The sequence below is a fragment of the Pelmatolapia mariae genome, linkage group LG16_19 (genome assembly GCF_036321145.2).
Source record: "Pelmatolapia mariae isolate MD_Pm_ZW linkage group LG16_19, Pm_UMD_F_2, whole genome shotgun sequence".
NCBI classification, from domain to species: Eukaryota; Metazoa; Chordata; class Actinopteri; order Cichliformes; family Cichlidae; genus Pelmatolapia; species Pelmatolapia mariae.
The window spans coordinates 60,819,346-60,839,394 of NC_086241.1; the positions used below are offsets into that span (position 1 = coordinate 60,819,346).

Below are 20,049 nucleotides of genomic sequence, written 5' to 3' on the forward strand. Positions count from 1 at the left end.
AGAAAAATGTACTTCAAATATTAACAGTAAGTGTAATTTATATTTTGCATCATTTTTCTTTTGTCTTTTTTTTAACCTTTTTAATACGGCAAGGTTTATTAATTACAGGTGGTTCCAAAACTAGTGGTCAGGTCCCTGCAGGGGGTGGAAAAAATCAATCTGACAGGTCCTGAGAAAACTAATGGCGTGGAAAGTCTAAGAAATAAGTTCCTACTTCTTTTTTTTTTTAATTCTGAGCTTTGAACTCAGAGATGTCAGACAATTCTTTCTCTTTGAACCTAAAGTAGTTTTCTCGGTTAAAGTCTCAGTTGAAATCAGGTTAGGTCATTGTCCTACTTTTTTTCCCCTCACATGTGCCATACAGACGAAGATCTCATGTGTGGATTAACAAGGATGCTACCTTACTATAGGGTGCAAGAAGCAGGACACAGGACAACAACACACTCCATGTGGATTCCCCTGAGTATCACCGGCAGCTGCTCCCAGATTGGTGCAAACTGCCATGATCAACGATGACCCAGACTTTGTACTAAGGAGCTGGCGGGGTAAAGACCTTTTAATGTGTGTTGTTCATTACATGTTTTTGTTTTCACAGCCACCTCTTAGGGGAAGTGACTGAAGAAAGATTCAGTGCTATAGTGCATTTGTGGAAATTTACCTATTTGACCTACAACTAAAATTAAACAACAGGTTTTCTATAAGAGGCCACAAACCAAAGACACAGGGAACCACTGATTGGCAGTAAATCGTTTTAAAAACTCTTGTGTTGTTAGTTTTTAAGCATAAAAAGTAACTAGTTAATACATTGGTTTAAGTTTAGCTTAAGGATACTCACATGTGGCTTAATCAGATCTGAAAGCTCCACGTGGTCATTTTCAGTCAAACGGTTCCAGAAACTTGACCATAAGGAACTAAAACTCAGCAGCTATTAGGATGTTTCCACTGCAAGAATTCGGAAAATATGGATATTCACACATTCTCTACGTACTTTTTCACATCTATAGAGTGTAGGCTTTTTAAAGAAACTAGTGTAGTGACCATGAGTGACTATGACTCTTTTCTGATAGCACTATATAGTAAATAAACTGATACAATCAACAACACCTAATAAATAGAAATTTCAGATAATAATTAACCAATGACCTTTTGGAAATTTAAAATAGGGTTATTACTAATGCTTTCTTGAAGGTTTTGCTAAAAATAAATAACAGTAAACCCGAAAAGGAGTAGGAAACGTGGCATTCCTAGTTTAGCTTATGTGATTAGTTCCTTCTGGTCAACAAAAGACATAATTTATGTTAATGAAAAAATTAAAATAAATCCCCACAGCTCTATACAGCAAAACTCAGCAGCTGCTTTGGAGTCTTGTTTTTCACCTAGGCGCCTTAGACTCCACAGTCGCTCTTATTTGCCTAATCTTGACATCTGTCCCTGCTAGGAATTTATTTCCCAGTTTAACTCCACTGGCCCTAACATTCCTAGAACTGTTGAGTCAAAAAGACAACAAAGCCATCAGACCATGAGAGAACAGAAAAAGTGCTCTTATATTTACTCTTTTAAATTTTGACTGATCAACTAAAACTTTGTCATGGTTTCAAATAACACAGATTTCTGTGCACATTCATTTACAGTGTCTTAATGATGGGTTTGGTAACAGCATCTCTGGGTGACTCTGAGACTGAGGTGAAGCTAAGGACCGTTTCTCTTCTTTTACCACACTCTAGCTCCTCTCAGACGTCTGTTATGTTTGTGGCATCCTTGCGAGCCATGATCTTGTACACGCTCTCTCTGAAGCTGCTGTCCGAGGTCAGGCGTCGGGCGGTCTCCCTCAGCTCCTCGATGCTGCTGCCGTCAGTGTTGGCTACAGCGAACGACTTGGAGTGTTTCACTGTAGCGAGACAGTGAAATGTGGAGCTCAGTCAGTGGAGTGCTCCATTTGGGACAACAACATTTCAGAAATGTATTGCTTTAATCATTTGTCACGAAGACAATGTGTTGATATTCTTGATTTTTTTTATAAATAGTATTAGGCAGAGATCTTGGGTTTTTGGACTGGTAACTGGGGCTCTGAAAAAAGATATTAACTAAACAATTTCTCAGACTCTATGGCAAAACCTAAAATAATTACTATTATTTAACAGTCTGTAACCGTAATACAAGTAGAAACTCGATAAAATGGCATCGGATTTTTGAACACTTTAGAAAGATAACTTAAACACTCCATGGAGAGAGCCAAAAGTACCTGAAAGTAGGGACTTGAGAAGTATGTTTCTTTGGTGCGTCATTATGCTATGATGATTATTTCATGATATAACTTACACCAGTGACGCTTCGAAGCTCGCCTCTGGATTCGGCAGCTCTTAATTCTGCGCGCAGCAGCTTTGTGAAGGTATACTGCATTCTTCATTATGGCTGGGAGCTTTGCCTCAATTTCTGCTGCACAGATACACTCCTCAAAGAACCCTTGATACACACAATCAGATGCATTTGTTATAAAGAGGATGCTCTGCCTTCAAACATGTAACCTCAGACAGGGTCCTGATTTCATGCCTTAGTGGTAGCTTGGAAACTTAACAGAGCCTTTTCCTACAATAACAGGTTAAAATATGGCATTATGGTACAAAATTAATTTTTTTGGAGAAAAATCCAGTAAATCTTTGTCTACGGGAATATTTAATAAGAAATGATTGAGTCCTATTTTCTAGTGAAAATACAAAGTCACAGAGGTGTGAGAAGTGCCAAATTAAATCAGTTTCCATGGCAATAAAACGACTATCCCTTGTTCTGCGTGTGCATGATCCACCGCCACAGTCAGATTTCTCCAACAACCGACTTAAGCTCTTTGAATTTTTCAGTGCACTTAATGCATCACATATTGACCAGATAACTACACCCAAACGGATAACATCAGTGCATGCACTCACTCCTCAGCTGCGTGACGTCGCCCTTCATCTTCTCATCTCTCTCTTTGGTACGCTCCAGTGAGTTCAGGCCTTTCTCCAAGTTCTGCAGAGCCTCTTCAGCCTCTTTTAGCCTCCTCTCCAGCTCCATCCGCGACTCTATCTCTGCCTGGGCAAAAGGGGGAATAGAAAGCCAAGTTTATTTAAGACCTATACTGTAGAGGATTATTAGTCTATAGTATCCTGATCAGTTGCTGATGTGTTTTTGATGCGAGTTTGAAAATTGAACTTAAACAGAATAAATATTGATTGATGTTAGCTTTTGTCCAAAAACATCTCTGTAAAACTCAATTAGGTAGACATCTTAAGTGTAAGCTATCCCACATGAGGGTATTCTGCATGTGAAACTGCTCATCTGCACTTCACAAATAATCAACTTAAGCTGAGGCCTGAGAAAAAGGGATGCAGAAGGAGCCGTCTGTGAGCAGGTGTACTAAGGTGATGAGGCAAAGCAGGCAGAAAACAAATGTAATTTCGTACAGAGAAATTAGACAACAAAGGAGAGTGAGAAACCCTGTCAATGCAATGCATACTTTAAAGTCAGGGAGATCAGACTGAGTATGATGGGTGAGCCAGCTGATTATAGGCAGGATGCAATAGAAACAACTGACAGGATGTCATCATCACTCTTTCTATGTCTTTAGTGGCGTTAAGGGTGTTTTTATGAGGATTTTACATTCAGAATGTTTTAATTGGTCAACATAAATAAAGGAGTGTGATTATTAGAAGCCTTTGAAATATTTTGACACGTCATGACTGGGAAAAAAAATCATGATTTATTCCATTTAACTCCGTAACACTAATGCATGCTAGCTGTACCAGTGTAATTGACTTCCTGCTGTGATTTTGCTGCTATACAGCCACTCAGTAATGTATCATTTGTGAGACAGATGCAAAGCCTTATATTGTGTCATTTCTTTTAGCAACACGTATTTAAAAGCTAGCTTATTTTTCTTATCTTTGTTCATTTGATTAAATATTTACGTTTGCACTTTTGTCTTGCATTTGGATGCAATGTTAAAAAAAAATAAAAATTTGAGTAACTTATTCATAGTAACTCTGTAGCAGTTCTGATGCAGTTGTTACTCAGCGAGATGCTACACTGTTGTTATAGGTGTTAGAATATGTCATAATATGTTTCCAGAAACCTGTGCTGTAGGGTCTGAAGTGTCACACATCAATACACACACACAGACTCATCTACATTTTTTTGGCAGTTGTGAGAGAGGAAACATTCCACTCAAACTACATTTAAAGACTAAAGTCTGCCGGCGGATTAACGCAGTGATCTTTGAAAAGGTGTTTCATTAACATGCAGGCTGAGAGCTGCTGAGTCACGCCGTGTTACCTTGAGCTCAGCCTCAGTCTGCTGCTTGTCCACACTGAGCTGAGAGAGCGAATGCTGCAGTGTCCGGGCCTGAGACGAGTAGTACTCCCTCTCCTGCTGCAGGACTACAGCCAGCTGCTCATTCTCCCTGAGCCTGAATAAAAGAAACCACACTCAACATTAAAAAGGAAGCACACACAAAACCCGACCAACTTAAAGAAAGGGTTTGGTCTGTGGGTTTTTAAACAACACTGCCTGTATGGTGGATGCATCTGTCAGTTTTCTTACTGTCATGCTGCTCACTGAGCTCTACAGGAGACACATGAATGTACACCTCAGGTCATTTCTAGGAAGAACTGGATTTTTTGTTTAAAGAGAATTTTTCCATGAGTATTTAGTATCTGCTTAAAATGTATTTACTTAACTAGTTTTTGAGGTTTTGGATCCCAAAGGTTCAAAGTATTCCTTACAGAATAATTATGTTCTATGGTTTCTTTTTGTTTTCTATCTGTGGAATTAACTGAATTCCTGAATGTCAAATAAAACTGAGAAAATATACTTTCATCGTGATACGAGTATGAAAAGGGGCAGACACTGTATAAATAGACAAGTATAAATAAGCAAAAATGCATCTACAGTTAATAGACATTGTTGTGAGATCCATTCATGAGCATGCAGGGTTTAAAATCTCATCAGCAGCATCCTTTATACTACATTTAATGTGATCCAACATATCTAGCGTGATACAACAAACCAAGCAAAGTATGAGAATGTTTTCAGTCTGATTATGTTATATATTGTTCATATGACAAAAATACTGCTGTCAGTCCAAATGTGACCTAGGACAAATGGCTGACTAAAGGTCAAGCATACGGAAAATGCAATGTTATAGGTTTTAGCATTTTGTAACTGAACATTAGTGCTACACAGTCAATAACAGCTGCCTGTAATACTTCACTTACGGCCGCCAATCAATCTACTGGTTCTTTTAGGATCAATACACATTTCCACTAAGAGTTACATCCTGTGTTACATTATTATAGAAGTTCCCTGTCAGACTGTTTTTTGTGATATCCTGGTGTGATGTATGATTCCTCAGTCAAAGAATATCAAAACAGAACATGGTCGTATTGGATGTACCCTCTAAGAAGAATCAGAGAAATATAAATCCTAAAATATTCCTTGCTGATTGCAACAATGCTCTGCCAGTAATCGTTTGCTCTTGAGGTTACACCCACTTATCCTCAGCCTGCTCTTTCTCCTTCAGCAGGATCTTCATTTGCTCCTCAATGTGATGCAGGTCCTGCAGCAGGTCACCGTCCTCAGACTCCATGCAGCTTTTTTCTGAGCTCTCCTCCTCCGCCTCCTTCTCCTCCTGCTCCTTTACTCCCAGCAGCTGCAGCGTTCGCTGTTTCTCCTGGGACAGCTCCTGAACAAAAATGAAAAACAGGAGAGATACAGATTCTGCTTATTTTAAAAAAAATTTAGTTGATTTGTCACATATAAATTCTTTTAAATTCCCTATTTAATATTTCATATAAGCCAAGTGAGAATCTTTTCATTAAAATCAACTTTGTTTATTGTGTCCAACATACTGTTTTAAACTTGCATGAAGTTATTTTAGCACTAAGAACAACAACAACAAAAACATAACAAGCAGCTGGATAGCGTAGTAGTGAGACTGCACGCCTTTGGAGCGGGAGTCGCAAGTTCAAGTCCTGCCTGAGGATGTCTGTATCCAGTAAGGGTCCATTCAGGAGAAGGGTCTCATGGCCTGCTCTCCCAGTTACAGACTGATGAGGTACAACACATATGCTACGGCAAGGGGGAGCCAGGACGCCAGGTCAGGGGGGATATCATCATCCCCCGCTTGAGATTCTTGTTGTTGTTTTAAAGTAGTGTAGTTCAGAGTAGAGGCGCTGTTAGTTCAGAGTAAAGTAGCTAGGTGAGGTGTAGACCTCTGGATCAAGCTGGGAAGAGGCCCTCTGCGACCTGGCCCCGGATAAGCTAGAAGATGGATTAGGGGTGGTCTGAATTCATGTAGTGTGTTCAATCTCAGTCATCTGTTTCCTGTATGATACAGGAACGAGCTAAATTACCTCGAGGGATTTTTGCAGTGTGACCGTCAAGCTGCTCAGCTCTTCTTTTTCACGCTCGACACCTTTCAGGGACTGAGCTGTACCATCCAGGTCGCTGCAAGTCAGTGTAAACGAAAACAAAGGAAAACAGACAAACAGAGGGGGATAAAAGTGTATTTAACCCATGTTAGTCAGCACCAACTCAATGATTGAGCAGGGAACGAAGAAAAGTAAAAGTATGAAAGGCTGAGTGTGTACAGTTTGATCTGCTCCTGCTCAGCCTTTAGCTCCACGACCACTTCTTCAAACTTCTGTTTCTCCTCCTCCAGGATCTGGTTCAGACGCTCCAGCTCCTGCATTGACAAACAAACTGAATAACTATTAAAATACAACATCAATGATCTAATGATGAAGGTGACTACTACCTTATCTGCATCTTTCATTTTATCATCTCCATATAAAACTTAAATGATTCATGTTTACTTATAAATCAATACTAATCTCTTAATCCTTGAAAGTTCACCTCTCTCTGAGCTCTTTGATGACTAAGCTCCTCAGTCTCTTCCATCAGTTTATCTAGAAGAAAAAATAAATAAATATTATTGCTAATACCCTGCCTTCACTTGTAAGATCTTTGAAAGGTAAATTTATTCAGATGACCTTTCTCCTGCTTACCCAGGTATTCTTGCTTCTCTTTGGCCAGCTGCAAGCCCTGAGCCTCCAGACTTTCAATCATCGCTTCCCCCAGCTGTGCATTTTTCCATGTGCTGTTGGGAAGATGCAGTGATTTGAGAAAATCAAAGCACTGTTAGCGAAATTAAAACATTCAAATGCTTTTAAAAAGCTGCAGCACACAAAGGAAGCATGTTTTTAACAGCAGAAGAAATGTGTCTCAAAAATAATACTTCTGAATGAAGTAAATGAATTACTCACACTTTCCCTGACTCCTGGAGCATCTCCATCCACTGGACCTGCTCCTCCTGAGACTCAGCAGCCAGCACTATGGTGCCCTGGGGGCCGGACACACTGTGTTTTACATGTTAGCAGCTAATCAATGATCGTTTCATGCTGTAAAATGAATTTTGGCTGGGGCGGTGATGGTAGTGTGTCTCGCTCTAAAGCTCCAGCCAGTTAACTATGTGCAATTTGTTTGATATCTTTATTTTTGTAGAAATTTGTTGTTGCGTGTTGTCTGTGTGCAGCTTTTTCTCCACACACAGCTTCACAGATGACAAGTTTTAGACTTACATGACATTATTTGTTAACCACTTGGGGGCAGTAGAAAAATAAACTGTAACCACAACATTAATAATTAACATCTACCTTATTTTAGAGTACTTCATCCTGGCATACGGATTTTTAGCTTAGTTTTTGGTCTCCACCAGCTTATTTTAAATTTGATTTAAACTTGCAATAATTTATAATGTAATGGGAAAAGATTTTTTGCGAAAATGTGACAGGATCATGTGCTTACAGAGAAATCTTCAAGGTTGATGATGATGGCAAAGGGCATCCCCAAGTCTTCATTTGCTGACACCACACATCCTCCCAGAGGAATGACTCCCTAAGACAGGAAAAGGTTTTGTTTTTGGGTCATTTGAGTTCATCTGAGCTTTCAAAGCTAAAATAAAACATCAGAAAACAAGCACATCTTTAACTTCAATTTTGTTATTGTTACCAGAGATGCTGCAGCTGCTCACCTTGGGGTGAATGTTGAAGTACCTGTTGGTCTCAAAGTTTCTCTTCTCACTTTCTGCGTAGTAGAGCAAGAAGCTGTCTTTGATGATGAAGAATCTTCGTACCAAGGAAACAATGAAAGCAAGACTGAGTTAGTCCTGTGGGGCTAAAAGGAACCGACGTCTGGCATCGCTCTAAGTTTTGGTCACTCGATTGGCTGAATATGAAAACGTTTTTGCTGATAACCCATTAACACTTTTCTACATTTGTTTCTCTTTATGCAAGTTTTCAGTCTTATTGCACACACGTCTTTTGTAATATCTTTATTTTCTCATTACTGAATCCATGTTATGTTAACACTGTTTGTTCTGTTTAAACCACTGTTGGGTTGCTTTGGGTTAAATAGCAAGTGACGAGTACAGTTCATCTCGTGTATGAGCTGCTCTTTTCTGTCCATTCATATTTTTCCTAAGTCCACCGGTCCAATCATCAGTCTGTTCATCATGACACAGAGAAACGGATGGCAAGAATGGAATCATTTATTTTATTTATTAAAATATAAAATTAACTTTATAATTAAGTGTTGTGACAGCATATATTTTATTATTACAGACATACTATAAGTATAATCTGGATGAATATGATATATAATAAACAATGTTAAACTAGTTTTTATTTTATAACATAAACCCATTTATCCATCTATTAATCAGAGTACTGCAAACAGGTCTACACACTGGAATGATAAAGCCTTCTTAAAATAAGGATGTTTGTTTCACTGAGTCATTACATTAAATTAAATCTGACACATATAAAAAGATACGCAAGAAAATTAGTTCATTTACAGTTCTGTGCAAAAGTCTTGAGCCTGCCTTTATCTTTTGTTAGGAAAATGGGAATTAATTAATTTGGAATGCATCAGCATTTTCTCTGTTTTCCTTCCTTAAAAATGGCTTCTTGACAACCACTCTACCACTGAGACCATTTCAGTAAACAGTAGATGGATCAACTGCACGGCTAGAAGCATCTCTCAGGTACCATGTCAGGTCTTTGCTGGATTTTCTTCCCTATTAAGGACGTGACTGTCAGATAGTACAGATAAAGCTTTAGGCCTACCACGTCCTCTTTTGTCCTCAATTTGTCCAGTTTCCTCACAGGACATGCTGCACACCATCTAAACAACTTTTCAGGTAGCAGCACTTTGGGAATCGCCTTGTTGCTGTAAAAATAGTTCTTTGCCAGATTGTTTGTCATGTGTAAACTCAGCATTTGCTCATCCTGTGACTTAGGTGTCTTTTTCAATGTTTGAATGATTCATAGGTCAGTGTGAACACACAGCATTTCATCACAATAAAGAAAAACACTGAAAGACCTTCAGAAAGCCTTGTAGTCTCATTCCTTGGAAACAAAATATAAAGAAATTAATAGTAACTCAAGACTTTTGCACAATACTGCACTAGTTTAGGGAGTGGCTTTGCGAGTTAATTTAGTTTCTAGTATGAGTTCATCCTACTTTTCAAACACTGCAAGACCTTCCTGTCTTTAGAAAACTCCTACAACACATCCAAATGTGTAATACTCATCCTGACTTTCATTAGACTATTTAATTTTCACCATAAAAGAAGCTGTGAAATATGCTGGACCATTAATACTTAAGGCTGATAAGTCTTTTACATACATTTCATCCCACTGGTTGGGAGATTTATATTAAACAGCTGGTAACCAATATAAAACCTACTAAACCAAATATAGCACTGAAATCCAAAGAAGCACTTACTGAAAATTATGGCGACCTTTATGACACAAGCAGCTGGGATAGGTTACAAATAGTGTGCTGCAAATGGACTCTCTGGATCCACCGTATATTGTCGTTTTAACTGTTATGTAAACTAAGAGCATTACCATGACTCAAGATATCAATCCAGGCATTTTGACCAAATTTAAACTGCTCTCAGGATATACTGAAAATGTGGGTGTGGATAAATATTTCCTGTTATTACATAAAGCAATCCTCTAATAGAAAACATGTCAAAGTACAGTTTACAAAATCCTATTGCTCTCTTCTGGGATAAAAAAAAAAGAAGTTTAATCAATAAGCATTCATAAAAGATAATAAATAAAACAATGATTGTCAATTTATAGGGAAAAATTACTGCAGATGTTTTACCTACAATTTGTAATGCAAATTAAAAGGTTTAATTTTCTCTCAGTATACAAGAATTTTTATTTTACAGCTGTAACAGCCAATAAATGTGTTCTAAATACAACACAGCTAATTCAAACTTTTAGTTCAGACTTTGATACAGGAGAAAAAATTCTAACCACTTCCTAAACATGATTGTTTTGTCGCTGTCAAGGGACAGCCTGCAAACTAAAGAAAAAGCTGAGGCATCAAGAGAATTGATCACATTTAGCTGTAGGATCAAAACAAAACAACAACAACTTAGTCACACCTCACCCTCACCTGCGCGACCACTTGGCTGATGGCCGACCGAACGGCCTCTTCCAGAGCACGCCATGCAGCTGCACTTTGGTGCTGATGTCCAGCAGTTCAGAGTCTGACTGCTCCATTGACGACCAGGGCGAAAACAGAGAGTTCCTGGATGAAGACGAGAACATCCTCTGTGGCTTCCCTCGCCCTGGGAGGTGGGACAAAAATGATCAATAAAATAAAAATAAATAAACAAAGCACAATGCAATCACTCAATAACAATTAGTCCAGCAACACCCGATAAACACACACATACACGCACGCATACACACATAGAGGTGTTGCAGGCACAGCTTCAATACAAAGCAGGAAAAGCAGCAAACAAATCCCAATAACTCAGCAGGGCGGAACGATGCAGCTGCCAATACGCTCATCAGCTGGAGGCAGACTGACTGCACAGCGACGATGAAAACAGGATGAGAGAGGGGGGGGGGAAGAGGAGGGATACTGGAAGGCAATGGGGGAGGGAGAGAAGCTTTAGGAATGAGTTGCTAAATCTGAAGCCGGTCGATATATTCCAGCCAGTAAAAGCTGTTATTCAGATTACAGTATTTGCAGAGAGGAGCAGTTTCCAGTTATTGGCAGGTATGAACTCTCCGGTCTCTCCATCAGTCCATCCTGCACCCCAGCAGTGAGTTAAGAGGAAGGCCATGGTTCCACAACTTTCTATTAAAGAGGATGAAGAGTCAGAACAGTTGTTGTATAGCTTTAGTGTCACAGGTATCAGATTAATTTACAGAACATGTGTGCGAGTGGATGGACAGAAGATTATAAAGATACCGATAGTTCAGCCTTGAAATCCAGGACAGTGTAACTATAAGGCAACAGTTGCAGTCTGAACCTCTGTGATTTTATTCAGGCTCTAAAGAAATTACCAAAACATGTTACTGACCCATTATGTTTGTAAGTTAAATGATCAGACATCATCACCAATTAAAAAAACTTTAATTTAGTCATCATAAAACACGCTCCTTTACAACTGATTTTTACAATCAAAGTACGGAAATAAGGCAGACCCCTTTAGGAATGATAGGAAAAGAAAACAGATTCACACCGACCTCCACCGAAATTAACTATACAACTATCAGCCTGATATCCCCACCCTCCTTGATCCCAATCAGCCCCAATATGAACCTTTATCTTTAATCATGAAATGCATTTAGACCATTTTAAATCTGAAGGGGATGTGCCTTCAGCCAATTAAACCCCAGTATTTTGGCTGTTCAGGAAAAGATGATGAAGCCTTGTGTTGAAATATTAATTTAAAAACAACAACACTTTGATACTTTTGAAACTGATGGGTGAACAAACTACATTCTGAATAAGAAGTTAGAAAGAGATCTCTTGCAGCCAACTCTACAGTCTCCCAACTTTTAAGAGGATAATTAACCATTATAAAGCTTTTTTTCCCTGTTTTGACTGCAATGTTAATTAAATCAAGCCACAAAAGTGTTTTTAAGCCCACAAATGATCAAAAATCCCTAAGTTAAATTTTTAACTTGGGGATAAAAAAAATTAAATTTAATTAAAAAGAGCCAAATATCTGCTGGATTTTAGCCCTTAGAAATAACTGAAGATTGTGCTGAAGTAATCTTGATACATTAGGATATTTTTAATATTTGACATTTGAAAATATTGCTTAGGCTAAAGCATATATACCACCAGACCCCAAATTAAGTTTTAAGGTTTTCTGTAAGGGATGAAAAAGCTGTAGATCGCCGTAGTAACTCAAGTTACAGAGATATAATGGTACATAATGAGGCTGCCTACTAGTGTGCCAAGTTGTGAAGCATCACAGTGGAGGGGGACGGTTCCCAGTTCCCTTTAGTACGCACAAACAGTTTCCCAGAAAAAACAAAACAGTCATGCAGCTCCTGGTCTGCATGCAATTTCACCCCACCTTCTGTCACAGTCACTCAAAAAACAAAACAAACAAAAACAAAGCCTAAAACAACACGGCGTGCTTCTTCTCATACAAGTTAGAATTAATTCACAGGTCGTGTGTAAAAGCCTTAAATTTATACATAAATCAAAGACTCCTCAAGTCAGTCTGTAGCTTGTTGAGTTGGTACTGCGAAGACGAGTTCGTCGATGTCCAAAAGTTCAACATAGAAAAAAAAGAAACTGTAATTGAGAGTAAGCAGTTCTGTCTCACACAAGAAATCCTGATGATTGTGGAGGGAAGAAGTTGCTTTGTACAGTATACATACATATACAAACACGCGAGCTCTGCTGTGAGCAGGCACAGTGATACAGAAGATATCCAAAATCAGCCTACTTACATTTTAATGGTACTGGAGCAGAGAAGTAACTGAGGCAGAGCAGCATTCGGGACCCTCTAACTTTCCGATCTTGGTGCGTGAATAACATAACGAGCACCTTTATGATCAAGACAAACCCTCTGTACACATTTCAGACTTGGCTGCACTGCTGACAAAGAAGTGACCTGGCCTCAATTTCACTTTTTGGTGATTATTGCTATAAGTATAATTACTTAATAGAGAGTTAACCCAAATAAAATGAAACGGTTGTTCATAATTCTCCTCAAACAATCTTTAACAGGTCTGTTCTCCTGTGCCCGAAAAGGTTTTACTCAATTAATGCCCTCGAGCAAGACAAATCCCTCCACCACCTGAAAACACTCTACAACACAGACTTATCCCAAGTTTAAATATAAACTAAAGAAATTTTAAAGAAAAGTGACAGTTGATGTTCAGATGGGAGGCTAGTTGCGTTTGTCGTTATGCAGGATTTAAAGGAAACTGTGTCGCATAAAGAAAGAGCTTGTTACAACTGATTTTTCTAGCGGTGCCGGACTCTCCACTTGCTAGAGAAACTCACTAGCCACGGAAAAACTGTTACAAGCATCTTGCTGGTTAATCTGTCTGATCTACTGTGAAAACATGACCTCCTCTGGCAAGAAGAAAACATCTTGTACAAGCCAGTGTTGTTTTGGGGCCATCCTCTTCAGAGATCTGTTTCAAGCTTGCTAATATGGCACTTAATCAGATCCAATCCATCAGTATTGTTGCTAATTTATCTACACTCTATACAATTATTTTTTAAAAAAGTGAGTTTCACTGCTTTTGAGATATCACAAGTTTAATCAAGACTAAATCTCACTGTGCAACTGCCATCTAGTAAAAGGTCTCTAATGAAATCAGGGCTATTTTTTGACTTGGACGAGCACTATAATGCAACACTGAAAAATCCACAGTGACCTAAATGAACTCATCTAAAAGATCCACCTCTGGCATCTTGGAAAAAAATGATTTCTGGTGGAATTAATGCATACATACAGTAGATGCATTATACTTTGTTGTCAGTGTCATTAGATAAAATATCATAGTGTACACTGGTTGTCACTGGAGCAACTCTGATTTTCACTCGTTCCCTGCTTCGAGTTCATTTTCAAGTCATAAGAAGTCCCTGCACAAGATCCATTAACAGACACCAAGCAATAAGACATCTGAATCCACCGTGATTGAAGTCTTTGTTTCAGCTTCTTCCCCCTGTACACCCATCTAAAATCCATCATGAGCTGTGGGTCTAATGATGGTGACCGATGGACAGCACCAGCGGAATGAGGCAGCCCAGCACCAGAGCTGCCACCTCCACCTTGCTGAGTCCCTTCCCTCCGTTTCCTCCTGCGGGAGCGTGGCTGTGACCGCCGCCCCCCACCTCAGGCAGAACGTGGACCGTTGCCACGTAGAGGAATGTGCCGGCAGAGAAAAGCATGGCGACACCTGTGGCGTTGACGTCTGACAGTGCTTCTTTGCTGCTCTAAGAGGGGAAGAGACAAGAACAGTGTAAAGCTTAAAGTTCTCCTTTTCTAGTGACTCCAATGTTGATGAAATAATGTCTTTGTAGTATTTGGGCAGTAGTGCACAAATCCCAATACAGACTAGTAAGATGACAGCTGGATATCTAGATCCTCAAAGTACTGTATTGTACCAAACAGTTAACACTGAAAACTAAACATCTAGCAAAATGAAAACCGATCAGTGCAAAAATATAATAATTACCTGACTGAGACCTAAAAATGTGAGCATGGCGAGGACTGGCGCTGCCAGGGCAAAGACCAAGAGATGTTTGCGGATACGATTTCTCTCGAGACCGGCATGCATTAGGAAGGATACAAGACCAAATGCTGCTGGCGCCTACAATCAACAAAACAGAAGAGGTCATATAGCAATTTACTGCAGCAACCAACAATCAATTCTTTTACCAGTTAATGTGCAAATTAATGCTGAAAAAAATCCTCTGTGCATTATAAACTCAGTAGCTGTACTTAAATTTAATTCATTTGCAGGCCTGCAAAAATTAAAGACACCCTTACTGCTTCCTTAGGATTTATGGTGGAGTAGTAATTGATCATCATTAAGTGTAAGCACCTCTTATAAATGCAGCTGTTTTGTCAGTTTGCTGCTCTGCAGCGATCAGCAGTGATCTTAAAGAAGCAACTGTTTGTCTGGGAAGGGTTGTAGGTCCATTTTTATTCAACAACAAGCAAACATATCCATCATCCTTGAGTGACAATGATTATTCACAAGAGGAAAACATTCAAGATATCAGACAATCTTTCTAGACATAGACAACACAGCAAATTTATCTCAGGGTCAGACTGTACAGTGCCCAGATAGATTGCAAAAAACCCAAGAGCTACATCTCAGACTCTACAGCCCTCAGTTACAATTTTAAATGTTAAACACAGAACCTATACTGAATGAGTATAGGTTCTGTGGAAGGGTTGCTAACAGAAGGAATCTTCTCTTTAAAAAGAACATGGCAGCCTTGCTTAAGTTACCAAAACTGGATCCGATCAACCCACAAAACTTCTGGAACAATGTCCTTTAGATAGACAAGACTAAAGTGCAGATGTCTGACCATAATGCACAGCGCCACATTGGTTTGGAGAAAACCAAACACAGCATATCAAGAAAAAACAGATCATACAAACTATGAAGAATGGTGGTGGAGAGGTTATGATTTGGGCTTGTTTTGGAGCCACAGGACCTGGACACCTTGCAGTCATTGGTAAACAAATCAAAGTATTCAAGAGTCAAATGTAAGGCCATCTGTCTGACAACTAAAGCTTGGAAGACACTGGAAAATACAACAGAATGACTGAAAAAAAGAATCAAAGTCTTGCAAAGTCCAGACCTCAACACGGAAAATATCCTCCAAATCTACGAGAGACTAATAAAGTCACACAGAAAATAATTACTTAAGTTATCACATCTAAAGATAGTTCTACAAGCTACTGAATCATTGGGCGTATTAGTTTTTCACAGGCCTGTGCAAACTTTATTTTTAAGATGCCTGTATATGTATACACTAGGGGTGCAACGACACACAAAATTCACGGTTCGGTTCGGTTCGATACTTTGGTGTCACGGTTTGATATTTTTTCGATACAAAAAATGTTCATGCTTTTTTAATTTGTCATTTATTAAAATTATAAATATATATTTTAACTCAAAAGTACAGTTTTTAAATTTAATGTTGCTGAAACGACAAAGTAATAAAAACATAAATATCTCATGGAGAAATCCATCTTTGGAAAAGAGAGTTTATTACAGAGAAATGGCTCTTTCCAAAATAAAAGCTATACTATACGCTTCTTCTGGGGTATACTCTCAGCAGCATATTAAACATATCAGGTCCCCATAAGGAGAATCATGTGCTAACGCTGTCTAAATGACTCGGGTAAAGTTTGTAGCATGGTGCTTGTTGTTTTTGTCTGCTTCCACTTGTCTTTGCACTAGGATGATGTCGGAGTAAATGTGCAGTCATATTCGTTGTGTTCCCACTAGTGCTGTCAGCGTTAATCTGAAATGACATTAACGCCACAACACGGCAAATCTCCGTTAACGAGCTACCGCGGATCGCCCCGTGCGTGGGGCTGGACAGCGTCAACACGTTAACGAGCAAACTGCGCTAAGCACTAGTTCCCACCCATGTAATTGAGCATTGCGTGGCACATCCGACATACTGTTTTACTTTTGTCCATGACGCGCTTACCTTCAGGGTCATACTTCACATGAAGACCAAAACAGTTCCAAAGGCCAGATCTGAATGAGGGAGGGGGAGGTTCAATTTGCCATGTTGCAACGAGCTAAGCTTCTGTCTTGCTAGCTTGCGCTGCGCTCAGTGGATCTGCGCTCGACAGTGCAGCCTAGGCGGAGTAGTCGAACGCAGATCCACTGAGCTCTCAACACAGACAGCATCGTCAGAAGAAAAGTTGATAAAATAAATTAAAAATTTTGTATTGTTCGATACACATGCGTACCGAACCGAAAGCACTGTATCGAACGGTTCAATATCGATACGAGTATCGTTGCACCCCTAGTATACACACAAACAAACAAAAAAATCAACCACTGACTGCATTATATATGATGTATATTTACCTTATGCAGCATGATAGCTACAAAGACAATGAGCTGAACGCTGGTCTGAGAGGTTGAGGCAGCAGCACCCAATGCAACACCATCAGCTGCAGGCAAAAAAAGAAAGGTACAATAACTACTGGAACACTTTTAAAAGCAATGATTCGTCATTAAAACAGCAATAAAATCTGGATTAAACTATTGCAATAAAAAGAAACTATTACTGTTTGAACTGAAAAGTAACATTTGTGTATAAATTTTCCAAATTAAAACAATTTAAAGCTTAATTAAATTCATTGTATTTTGAAGTAACACAAACTCAGGTACAGAATAAAATTACATCTTTTTCATGAGTTCCACCAAATGTAAATACATATTTAATATTTATGATTAAATATTAATATAATTAATTAATATAATATTATTTAATATTTATTTTGTGTACAGTAGCATTATCAGAAGATATAAAACCAGACCTACCTGCAGCATGGACCACAAGCCCCAGGGTGGTGGTGATTTTGGAGGAAGCAACTCTTGCTGCCTCTGGATCTAAACCATAAATAAATAAATAAATACATACATAAATAAACACAAACACACACACATACACAACTCAAACAGTTTGTGGCAAGGAAACAAATCAATAATCTTGATGGACCACTATGTCCACACAGAGTTAAATAACACCACAACGTTGGCAGACTTTGAAGAGTATTATCAGCTTAAATAAAGATCTCTAAAATTGTTCAGTGCAGAGTGTGGGTGCATCTGGGAAAACAGAATTAGCAGTTGAGCCATTTGGATGTGTTTTGGGTTTAATTCAATCTTATTTTTCAAGGAGAATAAGACGAGAAGAGACTAATGACGAAGCCGTTTTTGCTGCTTTTCCCTAACCAACTCTGGCTAAGGCTATTTGAATGCTTACCTTCAGTGTTGTGAACATGAGAACTACCTATCTGGTCCACCAGTAGCATAAAGACAAAGCCTAGAACCAGAGACACTCCAATGTAGGCATGGAGCTGCTCTTGATTGTGCTCATGCTTCCCACTAGCACTAAGAGCTGCCTCTGCTTCACCCTTTCCCTCGGAAGCTTCTGCAACTGCAGACTGGCCGTGACTGTGGTGTCCACCTGCTGAAAGAGAAAATCAGCAGAAAAATGGTCTGATAAAGACACAAATACGTTAATGCAGCAGAACCAAAGAAATTTAAAATTAAAATTCCATCACACAGCACAGAGACCATCATAAATACTGCTGATATGGAAATGACAATAAGTCGGAAACTGGCAGAAACTGATTTCAGGATGTTGTACTTTACTTTCCTCTGTTTAAATAAAATTCATACTGTTACAATGTACACAAGCACATGTACCTATATCATTGGTCTACATGCTCTCTACTTAATTTTCCTCTGGTATATTTCAGTTTAAGCCTGTTGCAAGCATGAAGGAATCTAGCGCTGTCACAAACATCTAAAGACTATTTTAGATTTTGCATTATAAAGTGCATAAAATAAGAAGCTGACAGGAAATGAGGAAAGAACAGACACTCAGGAAAGATGCACCGCTGAAAGTTACAATTACTCAGTACTTTCAGTAGAATGACAAGCAACACAAAACAATTATTAGCTCAAGGTCTTCTATCAAGATTTTTTTTTTCTTAACTTACAGGAAGCAGCCAAAATTGTGTGTGGCGGGGGCAAGACAATTTGCTTCTCATTTGAAATTGTGATCACTTTTGGAAGTATTTAAACAACTTGTTTTGTCTGACTACCAACCCAAGAAAGATTACATTTACATTACACATCAAAGAGAAAAGCAGCAAAACAACACAAAGGGAAAACTTGGTGTCCTTTCTTTATAATTAACTGGCTAACTAATTTAATCTATCTACTATTGGATTAGGAGAGACGTGTATCACTTATTTATGTTTATTTGACTATTTCACCATGGCATCCTCTGAAACACACTGTACATTAGAAATAAACCAATATGACAGTGGATGCCCTGAGCTTTGCAACTCATCCATGTATTTCTTAGCTTAAGGAACACGTATTTCTAAGAGCTGTAGCACATCCCGGCTGATTGTGAAAGGCATTATTACTAGTTTTCTGAGCCATAGACTAAAATAACCGAATGAGCTTATCTTCAAACGTGCAAAATCCAAAGATATTGCAGTCCGTAAAAAATCATGACTATTACATTGTCTTACAGTTATTGATACAGTAGTTAATTCTTAATTGTCTGTCCATTCATGATCTGAGCAAACCTTCCATCTCCACCAAGGAACCCTACCTTCAAGGATTTCTTCGTAAAGTGCGTGGACCCCTTCTGGGATGATCACGGCAAGTGCAGTCCCACAGAGCAGCCCTGCTCCCAGCACAGTGATCAGCTTCAACTTCTCCTAAACAAAGTCAGAGACCCAGACCTTAAGCACAGTAGCTTCTTATTGTTTGAAAGTTCAGTCCATTTCATGATAGCTTGGTAGCTAAAGTTAGCTACATGCATACGTATGTCACAAACCTACCTCTGAGAAGTTAACCGCTAAAGGTATCGTCCCGGCCACATAACATCCCACCAGCATCGCAAGGGACAGCAGGCTGATCGAGCTAAAATCGTCCATGACTGCACTTTTCTCTTCGGCTAACCTACTGCTAAGCTATACCATCAAATCCAACCTCCACCTGCGCTTTTAGCACGGACTTTTGCTCGTGACGGTAAAGTTCAAGAACATCAGTTTTTTGGTGGTTAATTCAATACACGTCACGACCCACTTTCGGTACCAACCCGGTCTGGTGCTAAACATCCACGTTATAACTGGTCAGTGTGTCTCTCACTGGCCTCGGTAACGCAGTCAAAGCTAAGCTAACTAGCGTCAGTATGTATATGCCTTTCGATATTAATGAAAAAGAAACCCGGAAACGGTAACCGTCCAGTGCAAACAACTGATACTTCGCATATTTTCTGTCAAGTCCAGTTGTCAGAATAATATTGCAACTTCCCGATTCGGTTAGCGTCAACACACCGGCTAACTGAACATCTTCTTGTTTGGAGCCGATCAAAGTGCTTCCGGGTCAGAGTTCAGGCGACCTGCCACGTATCCGCGAGACTCGCTGGAAAAGATAA

At 39.1% G+C, this 20,049-nt stretch overlaps 2 protein-coding genes across 2 annotated transcripts; both read right to left on the reverse strand.

Annotated features, from left to right (window-relative positions):
- Positions 1-20: 20 nt before the first annotated feature.
- On the reverse strand, positions 21-10,929 carry plekhd1 (pleckstrin homology domain containing, family D (with coiled-coil domains) member 1). The gene is made up of 14 exons (XM_063500215.1): positions 10,806-10,929; positions 10,507-10,681; positions 8,066-8,159; positions 7,840-7,929; positions 7,299-7,375; positions 7,041-7,132; positions 6,889-6,941; positions 6,624-6,718; positions 6,387-6,480; positions 5,526-5,716; positions 4,309-4,441; positions 2,925-3,069; positions 2,320-2,463; positions 21-1,888 (listed from the first exon to the last, which is right to left on the reverse strand). Exons 2-14 carry the CDS (start codon positions 10,659-10,661, stop codon positions 1,731-1,733), a joined length of 1,521 nt encoding a protein of 506 aa, XP_063356285.1. The 5' UTR covers positions 10,662-10,681; positions 10,806-10,929; the 3' UTR covers positions 21-1,730.
- Positions 10,930-11,270: 341 nt separating this feature from the next.
- On the reverse strand, positions 11,271-19,986 carry slc39a9 (solute carrier family 39 member 9). Its single transcript, XM_063500099.1, has 7 exons — positions 19,451-19,986; positions 19,219-19,327; positions 17,851-18,057; positions 17,406-17,474; positions 16,947-17,032; positions 14,559-14,693; positions 11,271-14,316 (listed from the first exon to the last, which is right to left on the reverse strand). The coding sequence occupies exons 1-7, from the start codon at positions 19,544-19,546 to the stop codon at positions 14,083-14,085; spliced, it is 936 nt and encodes a 311-aa protein (XP_063356169.1). The 5' UTR covers positions 19,547-19,986; the 3' UTR covers positions 11,271-14,082.
- Positions 19,987-20,049: the final 63 nt, after the last annotated feature.

Bases quoted from the DNA above. Each gene is read 5' to 3' on its own strand.
- plekhd1 (XM_063500215.1), bottom strand. From the start codon at position 10,661: ATGTTCTCGTCTTCATCCAGGAACTCTCTGTTTTCGCCCTGGTCGTCA. The intron at 7,930-8,065 runs GTGAGCAGCTGC...TTCCTGTCTTAG, and splicing joins ACTTCAACATTCACCCCAAG to GGAGTCATTCCTCTGGGAGG. The intron at 4,442-5,525 runs GTGGGTGTAACC...TCTTTTATTCAG, and splicing joins AAAGAGCAGGCTGAGGATAA to GCTCAGGGAGAATGAGCAGC.
- slc39a9 (XM_063500099.1), bottom strand. From the start codon at position 19,546: ATGGACGATTTTAGCTCGATCAGCCTGCTGTCCCTTGCGATGCTGGTG. The intron at 19,328-19,450 runs GTAGGTTTGTGA...GACTTTGTTTAG, and splicing joins TAGCGGTTAACTTCTCAGAG to GAGAAGTTGAAGCTGATCAC. The intron at 14,317-14,558 runs GTAATTATTATA...TTCCCCTCTTAG, and splicing joins CATTTTTAGGTCTCAGTCAG to AGCAGCAAAGAAGCACTGTC.